The sequence below is a fragment of the Vigna unguiculata genome, chromosome 9, assembly GCF_037176805.1.
Source record: "Vigna unguiculata cultivar grain cowpea cultivar isolate G323 ecotype 2 chromosome 9, ASM3717680v1, whole genome shotgun sequence".
NCBI lineage: Eukaryota > Viridiplantae > Streptophyta > Magnoliopsida > Fabales > Fabaceae > Vigna > Vigna unguiculata.
This window is the reverse complement of record NC_140800.1, coordinates 7,120,563-7,145,031: the sequence shown is the minus strand read 5'-3', so window position 1 is coordinate 7,145,031 and position 24,469 is coordinate 7,120,563. Positions and strand designations below refer to the sequence as shown.

General features: G+C 32.8%; 2 protein-coding genes across 2 annotated transcripts; both read right to left on the bottom strand.

Moving 5' to 3' along the window:
- Positions 1-1,192: 1,192 nt before the first annotated feature.
- On the bottom strand, positions 1,193-6,825 carry LOC114164546 (putative WRKY transcription factor 32). The gene is made up of 5 exons (XM_028049261.2): positions 6,396-6,825; positions 6,254-6,303; positions 4,818-5,452; positions 4,543-4,701; positions 1,193-1,668 (listed from the first exon to the last, which is right to left on the bottom strand). The coding sequence occupies exons 1-5, from the start codon at positions 6,544-6,546 to the stop codon at positions 1,320-1,322; spliced, it is 1,344 nt and encodes a 447-aa protein (XP_027905062.2). The 5' UTR covers positions 6,547-6,825; the 3' UTR covers positions 1,193-1,319.
- A 1,846-nt stretch (positions 6,826-8,671) lies between these two features.
- On the bottom strand, positions 8,672-24,226 carry SDG4 (SET domain group 4). Its single transcript, XM_028046475.2, has 11 exons — positions 23,819-24,226; positions 23,594-23,740; positions 23,053-23,217; positions 22,596-22,622; positions 22,284-22,401; positions 22,010-22,103; positions 21,478-21,571; positions 21,252-21,330; positions 20,879-21,050; positions 18,569-18,649; positions 8,672-9,100 (listed from the first exon to the last, which is right to left on the bottom strand). Exons 1-11 carry the CDS (start codon positions 24,080-24,082, stop codon positions 8,941-8,943), a joined length of 1,401 nt encoding a protein of 466 aa, XP_027902276.2. The 5' UTR covers positions 24,083-24,226; the 3' UTR covers positions 8,672-8,940.
- Positions 24,227-24,469: the final 243 nt, after the last annotated feature.

Genomic DNA, 24,469 nt, shown 5'->3' with positions numbered 1-24,469 from the left:
TTTTTAATTTTTTTTTTAATTTTTTTTAAATTTTTTTTAAATTTTTTAATTTTTTTTTTAAATTTTTTTAACTTTTTTTTTAAAAATATTTATGTCACGTGTCACTTCTGTGATGTGCCACGTGTCAATCTAATATGGTGACACGTGTCAAATTAATGTATAAATCTCAATTTGGTCCTCATATTTGTTAAATTGATTTGATTTGAGTCCCAACTTTTTTAAAAAAATTTCAATTTCGGGCAATCCAAATTTAGACCAAATTTTACTTTTATATAATGTTATGATTATTTTATTAAAATTGATATTTTTATTAAATATTTTAATAATATTAATTATAATATTAAAATTTTAAATATATTTATTTTAATTTTTTATAAAATTATTTTAAAATTTTAAATTTGAATTTATAAAATTGTTATTTTTCAGCCAATTCTAAAATATTGTTGATATTGAATATTATACAAATATTTCGAATATAAATTTATTAATTTATATATTTATAATTTTAAAATAAAATTTAAATAAAGTTTAATGTAAAATATAAATTTAAATAAATTAAATGTTGTTAAAAATATGTAATAGAAATATCACTTGTAATAAAAGTATCATCATTACATTTATAAAAAAATTAAATTTGTTCTAAATTTGGAGCATATGAAATTAAAATTATTTTAAAAAAATTTGGGACTGAAAACAAATCAAATTAATAAATATGATGACCAAATTAAGATTCATACATTAATTTGACACGTGTCACCATATTAGATTGACACGTGGCACATCACAGAAGTGACACGTGGCATAAATATTTTTAAAAAAAAATTAAAAAAAAATTTAAAAAAAAATTTTAAAAAAAATTTAAAAAAAATAAAAAAATAAAAAAAAAATTCAAAAAAATGATAAGCTGACACGTGGCACCTACTTAACGGTGTTAGTTCTCTACTAACGGAACGGACCTAATTGATACTAATTTACAAAAATGAAGATCTAATTGAGACTAACAAAAATACGAGGACCAAATTGAGATTCTGCAACAAAAACGAGGACCAACGGAGTATTTTAACCATTTCTAAAATAACCATTTTACCTTTTGTAAAATTGATTTCCAGATTACTTGTTTTAGAAAATTTTCAAAACAATTGTTTTAGAATTTTCAGAACAGAATTTCTGGAACATAATTGATAAGACAAGATTTCTGAAACGTAAAATGCATTTTGGAAACTTCTCATAAAATTTTCAGAACAAACTTTTTAAAACGTATATAATATATTTTGGAATGAGCTTTCTTCCATGTTGTGTATGATTTCTGAAAGATGCATTCAACAAGGTTTAATTTCAAAGCCGATACTTAGAAGAGTTCGAGCTGACTCGATTGCTTTCTCACCACCAAGGTCCAATGCTTCATCTTCTGTGTCCTCTGAGCATTGAGCAGAAGAAGTTTCCTGGTTTTGTTCCAACCCACTTTTTTTGAACTGCAAATTTTTCATTGAAGCAGGAGCTGCAGCAGCCACAACGGAAGCACTTGGTGGACCCTGTCGTTTCTTGGGCACAGGCATGTCATGATCATGCACTCCCTTGTATGTTATAATCACAGCTTTTGTGTTATCCATAGCACTCTCAATGTGCTTTCTCACAGGACATCCAGCAGAACTGCATCTGTAGTAGTTTCTGAAAATTCACATTGATAAGCACAGACCTAAGATTTCAGTAGTCAAACTAATGAAAACAAAAGGGAAGTTAACATCTCACAGAAAAACAAAAAGTGGGTTTTTTAAGTGTTTTGTTAAACTTCTCAAAATTGCTGTTCAGGAAGAATGCTCTTCTCAGCAATATACAGAAGGAAAGGCCCACTCAACCAACAATACAACTTTTCGAAAAGTTATAAGGTTGACTTAATGATAAAGTTAAAAAAGAAAGCTGAGAGAAGTCGAGGACTTCGTCCACCAATACTTGGGAGTTATAAGGTTGATTTGGTGGGTTTGGAGGAGAGGATGGGAAAGGTTATGATTTCAGCTTCCTCCATTAACAAATACTAACTAGCATTTGACAATTAAAAAAAAAACAACTTTCTGAATACTCTGTTTGAAAAGGGAAGGGATCATCAACTGATATAATTGCTAATTTAAGAATAGTTGTTAGAAACTAGTTAAACAATTACCCAGGATTTAGTTATGTCAACTAAAGTAGTTAGTTAGTAACTATTTTTGTACTTGAGTGTACATGTAAATTCATTCTCCTGAATCATTTAAATTCAAGAAAATTTTTCTCCTTTTTCTGTCATCTAATTCTTTACTGGTGTGGAAGTTCTCACCTTGATATGTGCATCTATGATAGTGCCATGAGATGCTTCTTTGAATAGTCACTATGAGATTACAAAATCAATCACGTTACAACGGATCCATCACAAAATTCCTCCAAAATTGCCTTCCTCTTCATGTTCTCCTATTTTGTGCCACGGTTCGACCAAGAGTCCAATGCTTTATGGCAAAAAAATTTAAGGTTTACATTAGGCATGTCAACCACACCACTAGGGAAAAAAACGTCAATATTCCTTCTTAAAAATGGGTCCCTATTTCCTTTTTAAAAATGGGTTATCCTCTACTTCAATATGACATTTTGCCTGAGATCGTATCTCAACCATTGTCTTCACCTTCCTTTGCTCAAAAGATTCTCTGAATCTACTAGCCCATAAACACTTCATGAAAGTAGCAATAAACATCTCCTCATTCAGATCTCCACTTTCAAGTAACGCTATTGAATCCTCTCCAGTATCCCTTTAGTGATTCTTTCTTGCTAACACACATCAAAGGTATCTTCTGCCGGTTGTCATTGGTTGGCCACAATAAACAAATGTAATAATTCCATAAATGAATTGAGTGGAACTAGTCTAAAGTTGAGCCCGTCAATGTATTGATGAAAATTTTGCATCAAAGACCTCCCTTCACTTTGAGAAACTCCTTAAATGTTTTCTTGGGTCTTGAGTACCATTGAAAGGCTCCACCATAGGTATGATGTACTGAGGGGGGACTGGGATCCATCAATTCTTTTTGAAAATGGGTGGATATTGTATAATACTTAACATTGATGCCCCCCTTTGGCCATCCATTGATCTAGGCACATAACACTACCAGCTCCTCCTCCATCTACGGTTAAATTTCTTTGTTCTCCTACCATATCCTTGTACGACATCTGTGCTTCCTCCGTACTTTGCTTTGCCTTGCCTTCTCATTATGCCATCGTAACTCATTTAGAACTTCCATAATATACTGCAACGTTAGAGTATCACCCATGTTCTTCGATTTTGACGGATTTCGCAAAAATGTATTTCCCAAACTATTATTGTTTGTCTGCTTTCAATCTCCTTGGAGCATAGGAAAAGTTTTACCATTTGTTGAGAATAACTCAAGTGTGAGTCTAAGTCACATTGAGTAGAAATGGCAAAGTCAAATATCATATAAGAAAAAAGACTCATAAACCTAAACCTAGTATCTTAAGGTTTTGGGTTAAAAATAATGTCAACCCCTTATGTGGGTTGGACATATGTGACACTTATATAATTTCTCCCTATTGAACCTCCTCTCGAGAAAAACCCATCATCATTGTCTCAAGGTGAGTGTCAAAATGTTTCAAGAAAGGTACCTATCAAGAGCATTCAAGTGAAGGTTACATTTTTTGTTTTCTTCTGAGTCTCCACTTTGGTATGTATAGGGATATCGAAGGCTGGTATCACGAAGTCTATAGGATTATGCTACAAGTGTGTAATTTGCGAAGCATATCAGGCTAAAAATCTTGTCTAGCCATTGTACTATTTTCACTATATAGTTAGTCTATGATGGAGAACATGGGCAAGGAAGACAACTTGCCAACTATCGAGAGGAGGGTACAATTATAAACACACAAAAATTAAATTCAAGAACATGTAAACACAGTATTTGAAGTAAAAAAGAATGAATACTAAAATTTAATTAATTATAAGTTTATATCTATTATATTTTCTATTTTTAATTTCTATATTTGTATACATATAGTATCACTATTATTACTTGAAGAAAGATCAGCTAATAATAAATCTAACAATTACTAATACTTTTTAGGGTAACATGTGTTCAGTTAAAAATATAATTAATCATCTTCAGTTTTAATATATTGTCAAATGTTTTAAACTTATTTTTATTTTTTAAATAAATACTAAATACAATTATAAAAAAAAGTACAATTTTAATGGACCTGTGCATGCCAAGCATATCAGAATAGCTATATCTTGGAATATTAAAGGAGACTTGCAACCCTTGATTTAAAACAAAACACGCAAACACTTCTTAGCATTCCATTTCTTGAGTAACCAAAACAATGCCATCTATGAACATAAGCACGTGAGATTTTTTGTAAACCAATATCTTTAATTCATTTGACACAACAATTCAAACAGGAAATTTATTTATAAAATCCCACATTGCAGCCACAACTTCCACAAAAGAACAGAATTACGAGTAGGGGGGTTATTTAAAATATCAAAAAAGAAAGCAAGATATAACCATAAACCTGAAATGTGGATTTCCCTTCACCAATTTTTGTCCATATTTGCGCCATCTGTATCCATCACTTGATATCCCCATATCCTCTGCTGCATGTACAACAAACTTTGGTTTCTTTCCAGGTTTTATTGCTGAATCCAAGCATGTTAAATCACGTTTGTTCAATCTACTTATCATATTAAGAACAAGAGCATCAGAACATTACATCCAGCCACATGTACAAGAAAGAGTTTATTCCTCAAATTATTTCCTATGAAGAAAATTAATTAATTTGCAACTTGCCTTCTTTTTGGCTCAGGGTCACTAACATGCTCTTCCTTCAAGAAAAGTTTGCCATTCTCATCATTGGATGAGTTTTCTTGATTCTTATTAGCACTGCAAGGTGATTCATATAAAGGTTTTTTTGGAGAAGATGGATCAGAATCAATTTGAACTCTGCTAGACTGCTTTGGAACACTGCATTTTATTTTAGGTTCACTGTAAGGCAAGAATTTACTTTCCTTTGTAGAATCAATTTTGTGTGGGGGGTCATGACTATGTTGACTTTTGTAAACAATCTCTATCACATATCCTGAATGGTCACAAAATTTAATCTTCTTAGCACAACAATTTGAATGGGTACACCTGTAATAACTTCGAGAACCAGTAGGACTCTTCACTTGTTTCTGACCATACTTCCGCCAGTTGTATCCATCAGATGCAGTAGAAACAGAAACTGAAGATAAGGTTGTACGACCAGAAGGAGTTCCTTTGTCCACATTTTGCACTTTTACATTATTAGCTTTAGGAGGAGCTGGTGATAGTTTAGACGATGAAGTTGAACAAACAGACATCTGAACTTGATTTTCGGTCTGTTTTTGAGGTGCCTCTACTGTCTCCTTTACAATAGTTTTCTCATCACAATGTTGAGCTGACTCCTGTACATAAAATGGTGCATTTCAGTGCTGAAGAAATAAAAAAAAAAAAAGAATGGGATGTAGAGAAGGGAGAGGATGAATCAAAGTATCAAACTCCCATCCATTTATTCGTGGAAGATCTAATACCAAACATCAAGAACTGGATTTTGCAACTGGATTCATGGCAGTTTTGGTCAAATTATTTTTTACTGTCTCGAAATAATTCTATAATTCGAGACTATTTGCTTCTTATTTTCTTTTATAACCTACATGTAATCTGAGGTTTCTAAGCCTCACAAATAATTTTAAAGGCCAAGAAGTCACTAAACTTTCAAGCACTCCACAAGTTCCAAATTGGACATTCCAAAAAGTCAAGTTCTCAAAACTGTGACAGAAAAATACACTGAGGGATGACATACACACTCATTCGGAAGAGGTTACAACATAGCTTGTGATACATCTACAAGATGTTTTCAGCTTATTTCAATAAACTTTCCCAAATAACTTTTAAACAGTTTATAACTTACACGTAAACAATTAAACCTTATTTCATCTTAGATTCTAGAAACATCTTATACACAGACACTAATTTAATAAGCACTTAATAAAGTTGAGTAGCCATAGTCATAGTCATAGTCATAGTCATCCTAAACCTATATCTTCAGCACTCATAAGAACAAGAAGCAACAATATGCCAAGAATCCCTTCACAAGGTGGGTGAGATTAAGCAGAACATTTCAAAATTCAAAAAAATCAAACCTTTGAAATTCACAATCTCAACGTTTTTTTTTAATTAATAATTTAACACAGAGATGCTCTAACCTTACTCTCATCTTGGCCAAGCTTACTAGCGGTATAGCTTCTTTGAATATCTGCCGCATCAACACACTATTATTCAATATTATTCACTACTATCAATAAAACATAACAGAGAAGAAAAAAGTGTTATTGAAACGCAACGTACGAGCAACAGCGTCTTCGTGCGGGAGCGCAGAAGAATGCAGAGATAGGGTTTCCGAGTCGAGTTGCTCTTCGTCGGAAGCTATGGAAGTGAGTGAATGGGTGGTCAGGGACGACTCTGTGACTCGTTGCTGCATCGCTTCTTCCTCTTCCATGACAGTGCACGACAACTTTTGGATTGTTGAGTTTATGATTCTACCATGAATTTTGATTTTGTGGTTTTTATTTGATGTTGTTTTGTTGATGGAAAGAAAGCAAGGTGTGTTGTGTCGGGGTATATATGTCTTTGACTGCTATTCACTACTCTCTTTCTCTCTCTTTCAGGTGGGTTGTCGGGTTTTGCTGCGACTTCGAACGGAGGTTGTCTGCACTGTTATTAACCGTTTCGCCGCATTCAGTATTTGACTTTTAAACCTGCACGTCTTCTATTCTATTTCACGGTATTTGTTAACGCCGTGTGTTTTCTTCACATACAGCTACAACATTTGAGGAAGGAAGTGGAAGCTGTGGAAGCTGAATGAATGATTTATTTAGAATTTATGAGAAAATGAATAAAAAGTTTGTTAATTGAGAGATAATAGATTCGTTCAAAGTAAGACATGCATAAAATTAAACTATGCATAGAAATCATTTCAAAAACTAATATATAACTTATATGAAAGTAGATGATTTTGTTAAATCGGTTTAATTAATGATTTAGTTATCTAGTTCCAATTACTCGAGGAATGTTTTTACGAGGTGCTAATGATTTAATCATTATTTTGATTCATTTTTGTCTTTTATTAATTTTTTAATTTAATTTAATTTAGTCTTCTAATTTTTTAAAATATTTAATTTAATCTTTTTATTACTTTTTATTTAATTTAGTCCTATTTTATTTTTAAACAATGTAATTTATCTCTTCCGATTGGAGACAAAAATAATAATTAAGCTTAGAATTTATATATACATATTAAAATTGTACATCAAATTAATTCACTTAAATACTAAAATTCTTTTCATTTAAATCGAGTGATTTGATATATAAATTTTAAAAAATTATTTTAAAATATATATATATATATATATATATATATATATATATATATATATATTAATTAGTTAAACTTAATTATCAAATTGATCTTAAGCTGAAAAAGACAATTAAATTGTTTTAAAATGAAGAAAATTAAATTAAATAAAAAATAATAAAAGAGCTAAATTGAACATATTTTAAAGAAAAGTGAAGAAATAAATTGAATAAAAATAAATAAAAAGACTAAAATAAACTAAAATAAGAATACTAAATTTAGGATTTAAGAGATATAACTCTATAAATTGATTGATTTGAGAGACAATCAACACATAGGAAAATTTTCATATTTTTATCCTTACTTCATATTAGAGATTGTGCACCGTAGTCTTCTATAACTAAACCATTAATAAAAATAATTGTTTATGTAACTAAGAATTCATCATTTAAATTTTTATACAAACATATTTATTTTATCAATTTTATGTCCAACTCATTCTTTCTCTTTAACTATTGTTTATAAATTTGACATTTTTCTAAAATTTAACCATCTTTTAAACTAAAATAACTTTTTATATTAACAAAATTACTTACAAAATAATTAATAAAGTATTTACAATAGAATTATAAAAATTATTTTTACTATTACAAACAAAATTACTTCTAAAATAAATGATAAAGTATTCACAATATAATTATAAAAATTATTTTTACTATTATACTATTATATAAAAAGATTATCCATACATGTTTTTTTGTTTTAATTTATCCTTCAAATAATTATCTTAACAATTTTATATTGATATTTTTTAAAATATAACTTTTCTTTTTCAATTTGGTCATTTTTTAAAGTTGACAATTTTAAAAAAATTAAAATAACTATCTATTATAAAAATATATACAAAAGAATTATTTAAGTTTATTTTTATAATAATAATAACCTTTTTATTTATTTTTATAGTAAAAAGAATTCAACATACACTCACATATCAATATTGACAAAGATGATTGTTTTATATTGCCTACCTACCAATGTCTACATCCATGTAAAGAACTTAGTATCCTAAATTGTTACCTTCTTTTAAAAATATCTACTACTCCAATCAGTTAAGGTAGATCTTATCTAACATTGTTGATCCTTCTGCATCTATTTTTAGGAAGTACTTCACTTTTCAGCCTAATTGTACATCCCGATTAACTGGGAAAATTGAGTTCACAATCCTTCACAATTTAGAAATAAGAATACTTCAAATTTTAATCAAACATAATTTTGATAATGGTCATTATTCAACACTGATGTGTGCTATCTCAGCAATATCAATTTACATGTTTTAATTCCTGGGATGAAAATTTGAGTGACATTGCTGTCACAAACTTGAATCAATAAATTGTCATTTCCCTCTACAACAATCAAACAGAATATTTGAGATCTTTTTTCCATCTTTTCTTACACCCAGACCCCTCCATCCGACCATCCTTTTTCACTTTTCTGTCTACATTACAACAGTGATGGATACACTTAATATATTGGCATATATTATACAGTTGTTACCAGCGTAATGCAAGCATTTGATGTTCGCTTGCGTTTAGAACCCCAACACAAATCTAGCTTGCCAATTTTCTTTTTCGTCCCTAGAAAGCCTTGACAATTTGCTGCACCACAGTTGCATTTAACCTCTGGACCAAATTGCACAAATCTACAAAGCCAATAACCACATAAGTTAAGTCTCTATTGTTGGAAGAGAAAAGATACTACAGAGTAAACAAAATTATCTGATACTTATCCTTTAGTTATTAGTTAGCTTAGTTAGTCAAAGAAATACAAGACATATGTTAGAAAGGAGAATGAGCCTGCAGCTAATTCAGGACTACTACTAATTAGACGCTAGGTGGGGAACAGTCTTCGAACTTCGCCCCATTTTATCATATTTTGCCCATTTTTCACTCAAGTACTACTGAAAGCAAAGACATTGGTCTCTTCTATTTTCAAGTAAGTTTTCTAATCTAGAGACCAAATTGAGTTTCTGCCCAACCTATTGCACTCTGGTGTAGTTTCATGCCCTGCATTGGAAAGGAGTTTAAGCCAACATGACACTTCAAAGTATTTTACCAATCCATACCACTCTAATGGAATCTCTAACTGATCCTCACTGAAACTAAAAAACTTTATTGTGTACGAACACTGTTTAACATGTCTAGCATTTTTTAATTAAAAAACTTCCTTTTTTTGTTGCATTTACAAGTCAACATGTTTTCGAACCTTTAACAATCAGACAATAGATGAGGTACATTGGTATTATTAAATGCTTACTTATTAGTTCGTTAACTTGTAGAAGATGAGGTACAATACAAAATAATAATGCCTCATTTTTTAGGTATGCAATCACAGAAAAAAAAAATCTATAAATTCATCAACTTATTTTGTTATTCTACTCATTTCATCAGAATTTCTCCAAATGTATATGCAGCTCTGGTCTCTTATAATTTAAACATTAATAGTGTACCAGTGTGCTGTATTTTCATGTCAGAGTTTAGCTTATAGGTCAGTATCCTTTGTGATGTCTAAGAATGGTCTGTATTTTTATTCTATATTTCTTTCTTTCATGTATATAGGATGAGGAATAATTCTTTTAAAGATATATGCTATCATATGAGAATATCTTTTTTATGTAAAAATAAATCTAATAATCTAAACCAATAAATTAAATAGAAAGACTGGATTAAAATGCATACGATCAATTTTCTAAAAGAGTAATCAAATAAAAATATCAGATTCTAAAAGATCTCGATCATCTCATCACTCTTTCAAAATTATTGTCAAACCATCACAAGCATGATCAACATCAATGGATTGTTATTGACTATACACATTTATTATTACAAGATTATTATTATTGTCATTGTTATTATTCTCATTACAATCATCATTAATGCCATGATGATCAGTGTCACTATTGCCAAAACCACTGCAAACATCAATGTCATGATAACTATTGCAACCACCACTATCAACGTTTAACTGTGGCAGTCATTGCATTGGCGGCAAATATAGCAATGGTGGCACTAACAAGAATAACAGCGGTGATAAAAATAATCATGATAATGATTGTGATAGACTCATCACAATCTCAAAAAAAGGTAATAATTGAAACATTTTTATATTTTGATTTTTGTTTAGAGAATATTATAAGAGATTCGATCTTATGTATTTTAATGCAGGTTGTCCCTTTCAATTTAGGGGTCAAAATTAGTCATTACCTAAGAAAGACTCGTTTAAGAGAATAAAACCACCACCAATATTTAAACTTGGAAAGCGTAGTAAAAAAATCAATCAGTTTCTGCATAACGAAAACATTAACTTCCAATTATGCCACACCAAAACACTTTCGTATATACAAATAATTTCTGCATAGGTTATTTATTTCTTTTCACTCTTTTTCAACTCATCTCTATAAGGGTACAAAAACACATCCAAAAACAATATTTCTCTTTATTTCTATCAAATTTTCCTTCATATTTCTTTTGACTGTTCATTCCTAATCCAAACAACCCAAAATCCATTCACTATTTTTAACCAGACGAGTTAAAACACAGTATAAAAACTTTGACCCAGAGATGGTATTTAGCCCAACTTTTTCAAGCTTTTTAAAAGGAAAAGTTAAACATAACATATTTGAAAGAAACTCTAAAATTTGAAGAGCTTTCTTTAATGAAAGCAAAGTCATGAAAAAGAGCTTCCACAAAAGCTTACCAAATTGAAAGAGTATTTACTCTGAAAGAGATAGGAAACAGAAGGCTAAATGCCACCTAACCTAAATGCAGGACAGAATGTCACTTTTAATATCTGCCAAGTCTTGTTGTCAACAGGATTAGCTATACCCCTGATTTATTTCTTTCTTATTGATGGCCCTGAAATTTCTCTATTTACTTGGACAGATTTGCATCCATTTGAACAGCTGATTTACTAGCTGTTTTATTTCAATGACAGATTTGCATAGTTGTAAATTAGGCAAAGTTTCCTTGTACCTAAATACACAAAGTTTCTTTGTATAACATTAAGGATTCTCACTAAACGGGTCTGTCGATGATGCGAGGTATTCAATTTCAATCAGATTTAATATGGTACCAAAGCTTCAGAATGTGTTTGTCACCTGGATCATCTACTAATTTGATTGCAGTTGGATACCTAGTACATGTCACCTCAAATTTAAGATATGTGTTTCAACATGCCTTTCTTTGAAATAAAGACCAAACTTATGATCCTAAATTGTCTCATAAATTTTTCAACATTCACGTCCTTGTACACCTCAACACTTTGGAATGGCTGAAAAAGAATCATCATTTTTTGGATGATGTAGGCACTGTGCTTCTTTTAAATTTTGGGAAGAAGTTTTATAAATTGTTGTTTATCTTACGTTCCCATCTAAATTTTTGAAATTTGTGTCCCCATTGTTGGGAAGATAACAGAAAATAACAAATAACAAACAACAAAAGCAAAAACCCAAATCATATCTTTCCTCAATAAATAATATGTGTGTGTAATGATAAGATGCACAAAATAAAGAAGGGAGAAAACAACACCAAAACTTTTAACATGGAAAAACCTACAGAACCTAGTCCAGAAAAATCTTCAACTAATAATAATTAATGGATACACTATAACTCTTCTTGGAACTTCCAAGGATCAACAGAAAAAAATATTCTCTTCAACAATAAAATGGATGAGAGAACCATTCTCAGGTACCAGAGGCACTCTCTGGTGGCTTCTCCCTTTTCTTTTCTCAACACTCACAGCTGAAGGATGAATTGCACACCCTTCTGAATTTGCTATGGCTTCTAGGGATTTACAAAAAACACACTAAACGAAGGAAAACCAAAAAGACAAGCTTTTGGTTGGTGTGCAAAGTAAGCTAATCCACTCACAAATTGTACAAAGGAACAAACTTTTGGTTAATGTTGCAGTAGTTGGTTTGCTTTCTGAGTTTGTTGGATCAAATGACCAGCTTGTAGATATGTTGACTAAGTCCTTAAGGGTACCTCAAATTGAGTTCATTTGTTCCATGTTTGGTATATACAATTTGTATGCTCCAACTTGAGGAGGAATGTTAAACCATTACATTTATGTATTATTATTAAGTCTAGGTATAGGGGGTAGAGTGTTGGGAACATATATCAGATGTACCCACAATTGTACCTAGTTTTACTCCTAGGTGTCTAGTGTAGTCCCTTCATCTTCCATGGATTGTTGTATCAATTTTCATTATAAAATAGAAGATTGAGAGAGGGGTCCTTTAAGCCCTGTAAACATATATTTCCTCTCAAGTTGGTATCGGAGCGGGTCAATCTTGCTCTACCTGTTTCAGTCATCTTCGACACTATCTTCGCCACCAATCATCGTCTGCAGTTTTCGCCAGCAACAGCCAACCCCACTAGTACCAAAAGCTAATTGTTCTCCACGAGCAGCCACGAGCCGCCACGCACTCCTCTTCAGTTCAATGTTGTTAGGCACACAACTACAATGTGTTGCCTTCCACTCATCGAAACTCTATCGTGTCGTTGTCGCCAGTCTCAATGAACCTTGTCTTTGTTTTTGCTTTCGAAACTTTCATTCTAAGTGGTTCAAAGTCATCCTTGTTGGAAGTTACACTAGGGTTTCGTCTATCTCACTTTTTTTCTTCCTTACCTCTCAGTTTTTCGTCTTCATTGTAAGAAATTGCTACTAGAACTACTATTTCATCCTCTAGAAGCCCTTCCATTACTTCCGAGAAGCTAAATGGAACACTCATCTTTCTTGGTCTTCAATTGTTGAAATGTGGTTTCTAGGCAAAGTTCATCATGACCACCTTTAGCAAGATGGAAGCCATGTGCCCCCTAAAAAAGTTGAACAATTGAAACAAGCACGTGAAAATTGCTTGAGGCAATAGAAAGCGCAATGCAACTTACAAACCTTACCAGACTCCTCTTGAGCAACAAACCCAAGAAATTGTTCCATGTATACCTCCTCTACAAGATTATCATGTAGAAAGGCATTTTTGATATCAAATTGATGGAGTGGTCAATGACGAATTGTAGTCACCTTGGCCACTAGAGAGAAAATATATGTTTAGAGGGCTTAAAGGACCCCTCTCTCAATCTTCTATTTATAATGAGAAATTGATACAAGAATTCATGAAAGATTAAAAGGTTGCACTAAATAGCTAGGTGCAAAAATAGGTACGACCATAGGTACAACTGATAGATGTTCCCAACATTCTACCCTTTATACCTAGACTTAATGATAATACATAAATGTAATGGTTTAACACTCCTCATCAAATTGGAGCATATAAATTGTATATACCAAACTTGGAACAAATGAACTCCATCTGAGGTACCTTAAGGACTTAGTCAACATATCTACAAATTGGTCATTTGATCCAACAAACTCGGTACAAATTTCCTTGGACAACAACTTTTCCTGAACAAAATGACAATTAATTTCTATGAGTTTAGTCCTCTCATGAAACACTGGATTTGATGCAATTAGGAGGGCAACTTGGTTATCACAATACATCTTCATCGTCTTAATTTCACAGCAATTAAGCTCTTGAAAAAAATATTTTACCCATATAAGTTCACAAAAGATGCCATTGCCCAATATTCAACTTCAACAGTTGATTAGGCCACTACATTTTGCTTCTGACTTTTCCATAAGATAATATTTCCTCCAAGGAAGACACAATTTCACGTAGTAGTGTATGTCATTAGAGGGGCCTATCCAATCAACATCAAAGTACATGAAGACTAGAACATTTCCTTTATCTTCATGTAGCAAACCTTGTCCTGGAACCTTTTTGAGGTACCTTAAAATAGGATAATGCATTCCAACAGCCAATACATGGTGCCTACATAAACTAACCAACCACTTCAACTGCAAAACATAGATCAGGCCTCGTAAGATAAATTAGCTTTCCAACTAGTTGCCTATATCTTTCTAGATCAAGAAATGATTCACCTTCCATCATTAGTTTTTGATTTTGGTCCATAGGACTATCTACTTGCTTACAGTTAAGCATACATGTCTCTTGTAGAATGTCAAGAGCGTACTTCCTTAAAGATTACAACCCCATCTTTTGATTGAGCTACCTCAATGCCCAAAAAGTATTTGAGACTTCAACGATCCTTCATTTGAAAATGTTTGCACTAATACTCCTTCAATTAAGAAATTTCATGAACATCATTTCCTGTAATGATTACATCTCAACATAGACAATTAGGTAAATCCATTTCCCAATTGGGGTATTACAATAGAAAACTGAATGATCTGCTTCATTACATTTTAGCCCAAAATTTGAACAACTAGGTTGAATTTACCGAACCAAACATGTGGAGATTGCTTGAGGCCATAGAGAGAGCAGTGCAACTTACAAACCTTACCAAATTCCTCTGAGCAACAAACCCAAGAGGTTTCTCCATGTACACCTCTACAAGATTGCAATGTAGAAAAACATTTTTGATATCCAATTGATGTAGTGGTCAATGACAAATTGTTGTCGTAGCAAAGAAAAGGTGAATAATAGTCATCTTGGCCACTTGAGAGAAAGTATCAGTATAATCGAAGCCATAAACTATTGTGTACCCTTTTGCAACTAATCGAGGTTATGAGACAATTGACTTCACCATTAGGACAACAAACTTTAATGGTATAAACCCATGGACATCCACCAACCTTTTTCCCAAGTAGAAGGGAAACTAACTCCCAAGTATTGCTTTGGTCAAGAGCATGCATTTTTGCAGTCATGATATGGTTGATCACATCTATATTTCAGAAAATGTGATTTTGTAAAGAACAATACTTCTTTCAAAAGCATCTTTCACCTTATTGTGATCAAGTTTGCAATCATGATATGGTTGATTACATCTATATTTCAAACAATGTGATTCTTTGAAGAACAGTGCTTCTTTCAAAAGCATCTTTCACCTAACTTTGATCAAGTGTTGCTTCCTCAACTCAATTATATGCCTCTTCACATTGAGCATTTCAATCCAAACTTTGTTTTTCATATTTAGGGGCTTGCAATTATAAATTAAAGCCTCCCCAAATCCTAAAAAACTCTTGTTCCTGCAGTTTAATCTTCAACAATCCTCACAATCTATTCATGCACTAGATCACATATCTCTCAATGATACTTTAGCTTATATCACAGTGCCTACCTCTGATTCTCATGCAACAACCCAAACCTACTAGTGAGAGATATGGAAGAAGAAGGAAAATCAAACTTGGATGTCATTTCTTGCCTATTGGATCTAAATGAGTCCGCACGTCAAACTAAAATTTGATGGTTCATTAGACATATATAAGGCTTATTTGGTGGCTCTTGGTAATCGACAGGAATATACAGGGGATTATGAGGAAATATTTGTTCTAGAGTTTAAGATTACTATTTAGCTATAAATGTATAAGAAAAGGATGACCCTTCTTATGAATGGATGTCAATAATATTTTTTTACAAAATCTACTGAACAATTTAATGGTCTAGTTAATCGACTAAGAAATGAGGTTACTAGGACAAGCATTGACAAGATGAACATAATTTATGTTCAAGGAAGGAGAAAAAGAGACTTGACCAACTCCTTAAGAATCAAGTTTGGACCTATTGACTAATGTAATAAAAGGTGGAACTCTACAAGAGAAGAAAGCTTAGAAGTATTACCAGAAACATGATCAAAAGCACCTAAATCAAGAATACATGAATTTTTATTTTCCGTGATTTGAAAAATATGAGTGGTTGATAGTTCATATTGGGTGAAAGATTGTATTTGACTACTAGATTTTAACCAAAGATATTCCTAATATTCCTCATAAGAAAACTTAACACCAATCACATTAGATTTGGAGACATTTGTCATGTCAAGGAAGCAATGTAAAGAGAAAAAGTTTTCTTGAATATCTCCTATCCTCTTACAATAAGAGCATTGGGGAAGACCATAACCACTTCATCCTCCTATTTTCGTTGCCACCCTTCTGTGAATACACACCATGATAAATTATTCCACAAAATCATGCAAATTTCTAGTGATGAGAGTGAGAACACAAAACAGTCATCTTATGAGACCATTGATGGAATTTTTTCACCAATCAAGATTTGGTCCCATAAAAGATAAAAATCTGGTGTGTAGCATGAAGAACTATAACCATGTAGAACTTATCCAACTTCTTAATCTCTTCTAAAGAATCAACTTCTAAAAATATGTTCAATTCCTCAACAATTGACTAGGCTTTAGCAACAAGGAGGTCATGTCATCATGTATTTATTTCAAAGATTCCAGTTTATGAGCATAATCATAAAGGTGTTGAAATCATTTGCAAAAAAATACTCCACCTTCTTCCAAAAGGAGTCACAAAATTTTAAATGCTCCAAGAGTTCCCAATATATTAGATAGCACAAGTTGTCACAATAGGATACACAGCAGAAAATCCATATTCTTTCATTGTTCAACCACCTTGTAAAATGGTAATGATTATGGAAGCCTTGGCCATGAAACAGGAGCTCAACTGATGCAGACCAAGACAAGTAATTTTTGCCGCTAAGTCTGAAGAAATTATTGGAGAACCAAAAAAGGATTGGGCAGGTCTGCCAATAGCCATTTAAAAAAAAAGCAAGTAAAAAGAAAGTAATCCACAAGGTATTCAACTATGATTATGCGTGAACCAATACAAAATGAAGAAAGACAAGTTGGAACAAAAGCAATGAGAGTAACAAAGGTGGTGCGAAATTGTTGTGGTGACCAAAAGGTTGTGCATGAAAAAGACACTTCAAATCCAATTCTTTTTCAGAAAAAAAAAAGTCGGTTAGCAACAGCAACCGATAAGAACATGTAATGGGTTTTGTGTTGCTTGGCAAGATGAATACAACTGCTCAAAAGCAGAAGGGCATGGCAGCTAGTGATGATGGGCAGCAACAGAAAGTGAAAAATGCACTAAACAATGACAAACAAAGCAAAGCAAAATCAGCCTACTTTGATACCAACTTAAGACTAGAAAATATGAAAAATGACCAAGGGAGTTCAATGATCTCTAAGCTAATTCATTCTTTTATATGGATTCTTGCATCAATAGAGACACAAATATAATATGATTATCTACACATAGGTAATACAAGACCTGTTCTAACAAGTTAACTGTTTTACATAAGCAATTATGACATATACTTTTGTTGAAATATGGATGTAAATATTGCACATTTACTGTACAATAAATATAGATAGATTTGTTTGTAAGAAATCCCTAAAGTTAAGGGATTGGGATTTGTAGATTTGCTCTAGATTCAGAGTCTTTACGTCTGGATATTTATTTCCTTTATTTTAGCAGATTTCTTTCCTTTTATTAAGGATTTCATTTTTTTTAAATACCAATGTATTGCTTCTTTTTTATATCAATAAAAGTAATTCCATATTACTACTGACTACCTTCACATTTTTTCACAACTTTTAGGAGTTAATCACTTAGGCTAGATTGTAAGATGCCAATTTTGCCCAGACCCCTGTGGAAGAGAATTTGAAAGCACTATAAAGATGAAGGCAAACCCTTGTCTAATCCTTCCCTATATAGTCAACTGGTTAGCATACTCAATTATTTAACCATTACTCGTATTGATCTAGTTTTTTGTTCAACTAGTCAATTATTGCACTCTCCTCTTCTATACTTGGCTGATGCTCAGTGAATAAATTAGGTATTCACTAAGTACTCTTGGTCAAGGTATTTTACTCAAAGTTGATTGTCACTATATTCGATGCCCACCTCATTTGTCTTCCTCATGTCTCCAACAATCTTCAGATTGTTGATGTCTTTTACTAAGGTCAGGTCTCACTTCTCCATCAATGTCTGGTAGGCAAATTGATGCTTCAAGATCCACCAGCAACATTTACTCAAAGAAAATGGCACAAATTAGAGAAGTTTGTTTAATTGCTTTATTTCATTGATGGACATATTTAAATAACAGTAAATTAGTCGAGCATTAGGTAAAGTTTCCTTCTATAACATTAAAGATTATTATTATTAAATAAGATTCTCTGAATGATGAGCCATTCAGTCAAACTTGACATATGTCACCATTTTCAAGTCCACTTCTTGGGAATTGTCAACTCTCTCTCAACCAAAGCATAAAAGGTAGGATCAAATTTACCTGTAATCATATGTTAATGGCTCTCCAGATTGTATTGAACGAGCAGCAAAAACACCCACACGTGTCTCACCATCTACTTGCCTAGAAGAAACCAGATAAATTTAGACCTAAATATAAAAGAGATGTTGCCATGAAATACATAAATAGATTCATTTTGTTAATTGACAGTGAATATGCCAAATTATTCTAGTTATACAACATATCAATCAGCTGCAAAGGAGCTAATTATAAAGTAGAAAACCTACTAATTAACAATGTTACATGTCAATAACTTAAGCACAAAAGTATAAACCACTTCATCTATACAGCAGTAAATGGCTTATGATAGAAACATTATTTTAGGGGAACATAGTCCTTAGTGCTTAAAAATTAATGAACACCTAAGTCACGAGTTCTTTATTAGCAACCATACATATTATAAGCCGAGAACATACAAAATTAAGAACACAGTATAAGAAAAGAAAGATCTGTTTCATACGTCAGCATTAACAAACTCCTGTAGAACAATATGGAACATACAATTCACTTGTGCAGGAAATTGACTGCCTCATTCCCTCTATACTTCCTGCTAAAAGTTTAAAGCAACTATTTATCTTCATATTACAGGTTATCAAGCTACTAATTTAAGTCGCCTGTGCACTGGGATGTCAAATCCTCCCATGTTGCACATATAATAAACTTTGGCCAACCTTCCTCCATAAACTGTGCCTATGCAAACTGTTAGGCAGAACCAAATATAACAAGTTGACAATAACACGAGATTACAGGTTTATTATAGAATAGGAAAAGGTTTAAAAATAATAACTAAGAATACAGTAGTAAGATAGCTTTGACAGCTAAGATTTTGTTTGCAAACAGGTTCCCTTTTATGGGAAACTTAGAGGGAAAAGGAGTTAGTTTTGGGAGTTTAAGAGTTTTGTAACTGGAATAATCTAGTGGAATGAGAGTGCTTTTTTATATCTTTTGTTGTACATGTGGTGAATCAGATTTACTATTCATTGTTTTTCTCAAAAAATAGTGATGCTTCCTAACAATTTAGTCTATCCTTCAAGATCTGAGTGCATAATGGAAATCATAGTGGATGCTTGGAGAAATAGGCCAACAAATAGAGGAAGGAGACCAGAGCACAAACATGTCTTTGTGACAGAAAACATGCATGCTAAGAAAGGGACTTTAAGCCTAACTCAACCTTACAAAATCGGCTTATAAAGTGAAGTTTACACCCACTTATATAATGTAAATTGGTCGAATCTCCAATCAATGAGACTTCCAACAAACCTCTCTTATACTGAGACCTATAAATCCTTAACGTGGAACTAGACGTTAATAGGTGGTCCAATAGCAACTTAATGGCAAATGGAACAATAGAGTCAACAAACAATAAATTTCACTAGGATAGGTTTTAACCCATGGTTGTAATACCATGTTAAGAAGAAAACTTAAACCCTAACTAAACTTTACAAAACATGCTTGTAAGGTAAGGTTAGCACCCATTATATAGTGTAAATTGATCTTATCTCTAGTCAATGTGATATTTCCAACAATATACATGAGAGAAATAAAGGAATTGCTTCTTGGGATCAAGAAAGGAAAGAAATTGTTGGATGAATGAGAAAATTTAGTCAATGGGGACAAGAGAAAATTCAATCAACTTAAGGTAAAAAGGGTGGAGTTGCCCAAGTTTGAACAAAGTGACCCATAAGGTTGGACAGCAAAGACACCAAAAATAAAATAAAATTGAAGTTCAAAACATCAAAAGATCAGGAAAAAATTACACCTAGCCTTCATTAGCACAGAAAGAATGCAGGCCATTGGTTCAAATTCTGGCAACTAAACTCTAGCAACACTTCTTGGAAAGATCTTGCAACAATAATGTTAAGGACATTACGAGGTAATAAGATACACAACACATTAGCGGACACTCATATCAAGAACCTAATTGAGTTTTCATTATCAAGGTGGAAAAGGAAAAACGTGGGAAGGGAGTGGGAAATCTCTCTTTGGTTGCAATGGCCATGTCTGGGATTGTTTAGGGCTTTCTTTGGGAGGCAATAAGGCGATGAGCACACCATTATAGTGAACTTTTTTTTTTTCAAATGTCAGCACATCTCATGCTAAGGGTTGAGTTTTCTATTAATATTCAGTTTGCCTATAAAATAACATTTGATTACATCAAGGAAATCAGGTTATACATCTCACAAGTTTTTAATAAAAATTTGGTCCACTAGGAAACAGCATATCTGTTGATTAGTCTCTGAAGAATGAGAAAATAATACAGTCTAGGATGAGTGTGATGGTATTGACACTAACCATTTTTCCAAAACACAGTTGGGATCACAGCTATGGTTCAGAAAGCGTGAAGTATTTCCTTTGAAAGTTGCATCAATTGTGAAGTCTTTCCGAATCTCACACATGTAAAAATTTTGTACACCCATGTATTTCATGTCCCAGAGCCTCTTCTCACATAAAGCATCGTCAATGACTGCAGCATAAATTTTTCTAGTTAAATAGATTAAAGACGTAGCATAAAGACATAAGCTACAGAAAACATGTGGTATAGAAGATCATGTGCTTTTAAAACTTTCCTGAATAAAGGGCATACTCAATTATGGTTACCAAAGAAAGGGAACACAAACAATACTTGACATTATGAAACTAGAAGCCATGTAGAAATATGAACTACCTTCTCCAATATACTCAACTATAAATCCACCTTTATCAATGGTTTCAGCGGCCTCCACTCCCCATCCACAATGTTCAGTCTATAAAAAAAAAAAAAGAAGTTTAATAATTTGTAGCAATATTTTTTAATTCTTAAGCTTAATAGAAGAGAAACCCACAAAAATAATACAAACATGCTTCAAAATAAAAATATAATGTGTCTATCTTGATGCAGTAAAATTTCACACCTTGACTATCTTGATCTTTTTCTCCTTGCGAAATGGACGATTGTTGCAATTTTCAGAGCAGCGACAAGCTTTTGAGCAACTTATGCATTGAACCCTGATGGATGATATGCAATAATTAATGTATAACCCTGTTGATTAAATCTTACTAAACAATTATATTATTCTTACATGTTCACAACCAATTACAGTGACATGTCATATAATGTGCCACGTTATATTAAGTGTTTACAAATTATAAGTGTATAATTGTCAGTGTACAACAGTACAACCTTTTCAATTAAAAGGGAGAAGGTGATCATAATTTTATAGACCAGACAAATAATATTTCTCGGTAGTTTGTAAACTCAATAGGAGTAGCAGGCATCAATATACCATCATATCTGGGATCAACAAATTTTCAACTGTAAAAAATCATTTATGTCGAATAAGCAATAGAAAAATAATTCATTGTCAACTAAAACTAAAAGACCTACACAATCTCTACATCCACATTTACAAAAGAAGTTTCATCCAAAAGAATACATGTATGTACCTGCACACACAATCATCAGAACATGTAGAGCTGCAGCTGGTGCACCCTGCACCATCATCCACATTACTACGTTTCTTCTTTACTAAGTATACATCTGATATTAATTCAGGCTAGCAAAAAAATAGCAGTGCAGTACTTAACTTGAAAACTATTAATTATACCAAGTGTAAAATCAAGTTCTCTGACTTAACATTCTAAAAGGGCTACACAAATTCTAACTTTATTGAATATAATAGCTGCTTCACTATAGCATACAATAAAACAAGTAGGATACTGCGTCTTATGTGTACATATGGTGGTGGCTGCTCCATCTTACTGTCCATGTCTTTCCAGGAGGAATCAATCTTAAACTCCTCACTGATATACGGAAGAGGCAAGCGACAGAATACTTCCTGGAAAAAAGGTAAGTGGAAATTTTCAAAACCTATATTAGCAATAATACAAAAAGTATTATGCAAGTAGCTGACTTCACTCATTCAAAAGAAACCAGCATATTACATTCATAAATATCACAAAAAGGTCACAACAGTATATTTATACACACACGTAAGTGCATTAGATGTAAAATATTTTTCACAAAACTTACCGAAATGTCACTTGTTGAAGTATCAGGCTGCTCATCCAACAAATACAACATTCCTGTCAGCCAGCCTAATCAATGAAAAATACCAATAAAAAAATAAAACTTTGAAAAGATATATCTAAATCAAGTAAGGCTCTACAAATATATCAATCCAAGCTGAAGCACAAAACCTTAAAAAGTATATTTTTGCACATGTGCCAACTAAGTCAATTTAAACATCAAGAAAGCTTATGACTGTGTAGAGCTACTGGAACCATATGCACTACCTAATCATCACAGTGAGATATTTATAAAAGGAAATATTCGAGTAGGTAAAGAAAGAAACGCAAAGTTAGATATTCTAAGTAGAACAAATAACTGAATTTGAAGGCCGGAAATCTAGCAGAAAGAGATACACCAGATTGCAGTATAAACAATAAGTAGAAACAGTAAAAGATTCTGGTGAAAAGAAAAAATTGACCTTCCTATCCAAGCGCCAATCAGAAGGATGCCTCCAGCAAACAGCTAGCCCAGGATGATCTTTTAGTGGCAACACTGCATCTGGCCACGGCGCACATTTACTATGGAATGCAATTTTACAACGTACACACCTCAAGTGCTTCTTTTGCTTGCAAATGAAGCATACCTGTTCATTGGAGGACTTGATAAGAGAATTGCAAGACAAGGAAGACAAAATAAGGAAAAAGACTGCAGATGAGGTTCAGTAAACAGCTTAATTCAATAACTATTCATTAAGCTCTTGTTAAATGAGAATTATTCATAAGTTTGACTGTGTATTTATGGAAGAGTTTTGAAACACACGTCAACATTTTAGAACTTGTCATCAATCTCCATTTGCACGTATGTTCATACCACCACAAGTTCATCACAAGACACAAATACTCTAACATTCACCAAGTCTGTTAAATTAAATATCAGCAAAATATAAATCATACATCCAATTAATCTTCCATAAATTTCATTAATCAGAGAAAATCAATGCTGCATTACTAAAAACCTACATGCTGTGGACACTTGTACTTTTTCAGACCGGTAGCTCCGACAGAATCTTTTGCACATTCAGAATGGCACCACGCGTCGCATCCGCGAACGGAACACAACAGCTCCTCCCCAGGGTAGATAAAATGGCGGCAAAAACAACACTCCCGCTGAACCCACACATGACAATCAGTTGCATGCAAAATCAATTAATCAAAAATACTGAAAAGACAGTAAAAAGAAAATACCAATTTGGGAGCTCCAACCAGAAAAGGATAAGAGAAGGGATCTTTGAGGCGATCCTGAAAAGCTTTGTCGGAAGCGGACTTCTTGACCCGATCCACTGAGCCGCGGGTGCGCTTCAAAACCCGAGGCTCGAAAGCAGGCCCCGAAGCGAAGGCATTGGGTAGGGTTTTGGCGGGAGCGTCGGCGGCCGCGGCAACATCAACATCGGAGGAGCAGTGAGAGAGTGTGAGAGTGGAAGAGAGAACGAGGTTCCCTAAATCTGGCATTGCCGAAACACTTTTGGGAGAAACTTTAAGAGAGAAGCGAAGGAAGAGTGAAGGAGAAAAAATACAGAGAGAGAAGGAGCGAAAGATGGATGAAGAAGAAGAGGAAGACGAAAAAAATGAGCGGGAAAGTGTGAATTTTCGGAGGAAGCAGTGAAATACCAAAGCATGCGTGTCACGAAATCTATATTTACGATTTTGTCAGATCCTTCTTTGCACCTTCGTACGTGGGACCGCGATTTGAATTTTGGTGACCAAGGACAAAAGTGACTATTCCACAGTTTTATGTATAAAAATTAAATTAATTTTTATTTAACTTGTGTTTTTTTATTAGGGAAATAGTTGATCGAAAATTTTTTTTTTCTAAAAATTACTTTTGAAAATTATGTT

Excerpts from the sequence above, each read along its gene's own strand:
- LOC114164546 (XM_028049261.2), bottom strand. The coding sequence starts at position 6,546 with ATGGAAGAGGAAGAAGCGATGCAGCAACGAGTCACAGAGTCGTCCCTG. Across the intron at positions 6,304-6,395 it reads GCACGAAGACGCTGTTGCTC|ATATTCAAAGAAGCTATACC; the intron begins GTACGTTGCGTT and ends TTGATGCGGCAG. Across the intron at positions 5,453-6,253 it reads TTGGCCAAGATGAGAGTAAG|GAGTCAGCTCAACATTGTGA; the intron begins GTTAGAGCATCT and ends TTTTATGTACAG.
- SDG4 (XM_028046475.2), bottom strand. The coding sequence starts at position 24,082 with ATGCCAGATTTAGGGAACCTCGTTCTCTCTTCCACTCTCACACTCTCT. Across the intron at positions 21,051-21,251 it reads AGTTGAGTATATTGGAGAAG|TCATTGACGATGCTTTATGT; the intron begins GTAGTTCATATT and ends TTTATGCTGCAG. Across the intron at positions 18,650-20,878 it reads AACTGTGTTTTGGAAAAATG|GCAAGTAGATGGTGAGACAC; the intron begins GTTAGTGTCAAT and ends GGTTTCTTCTAG.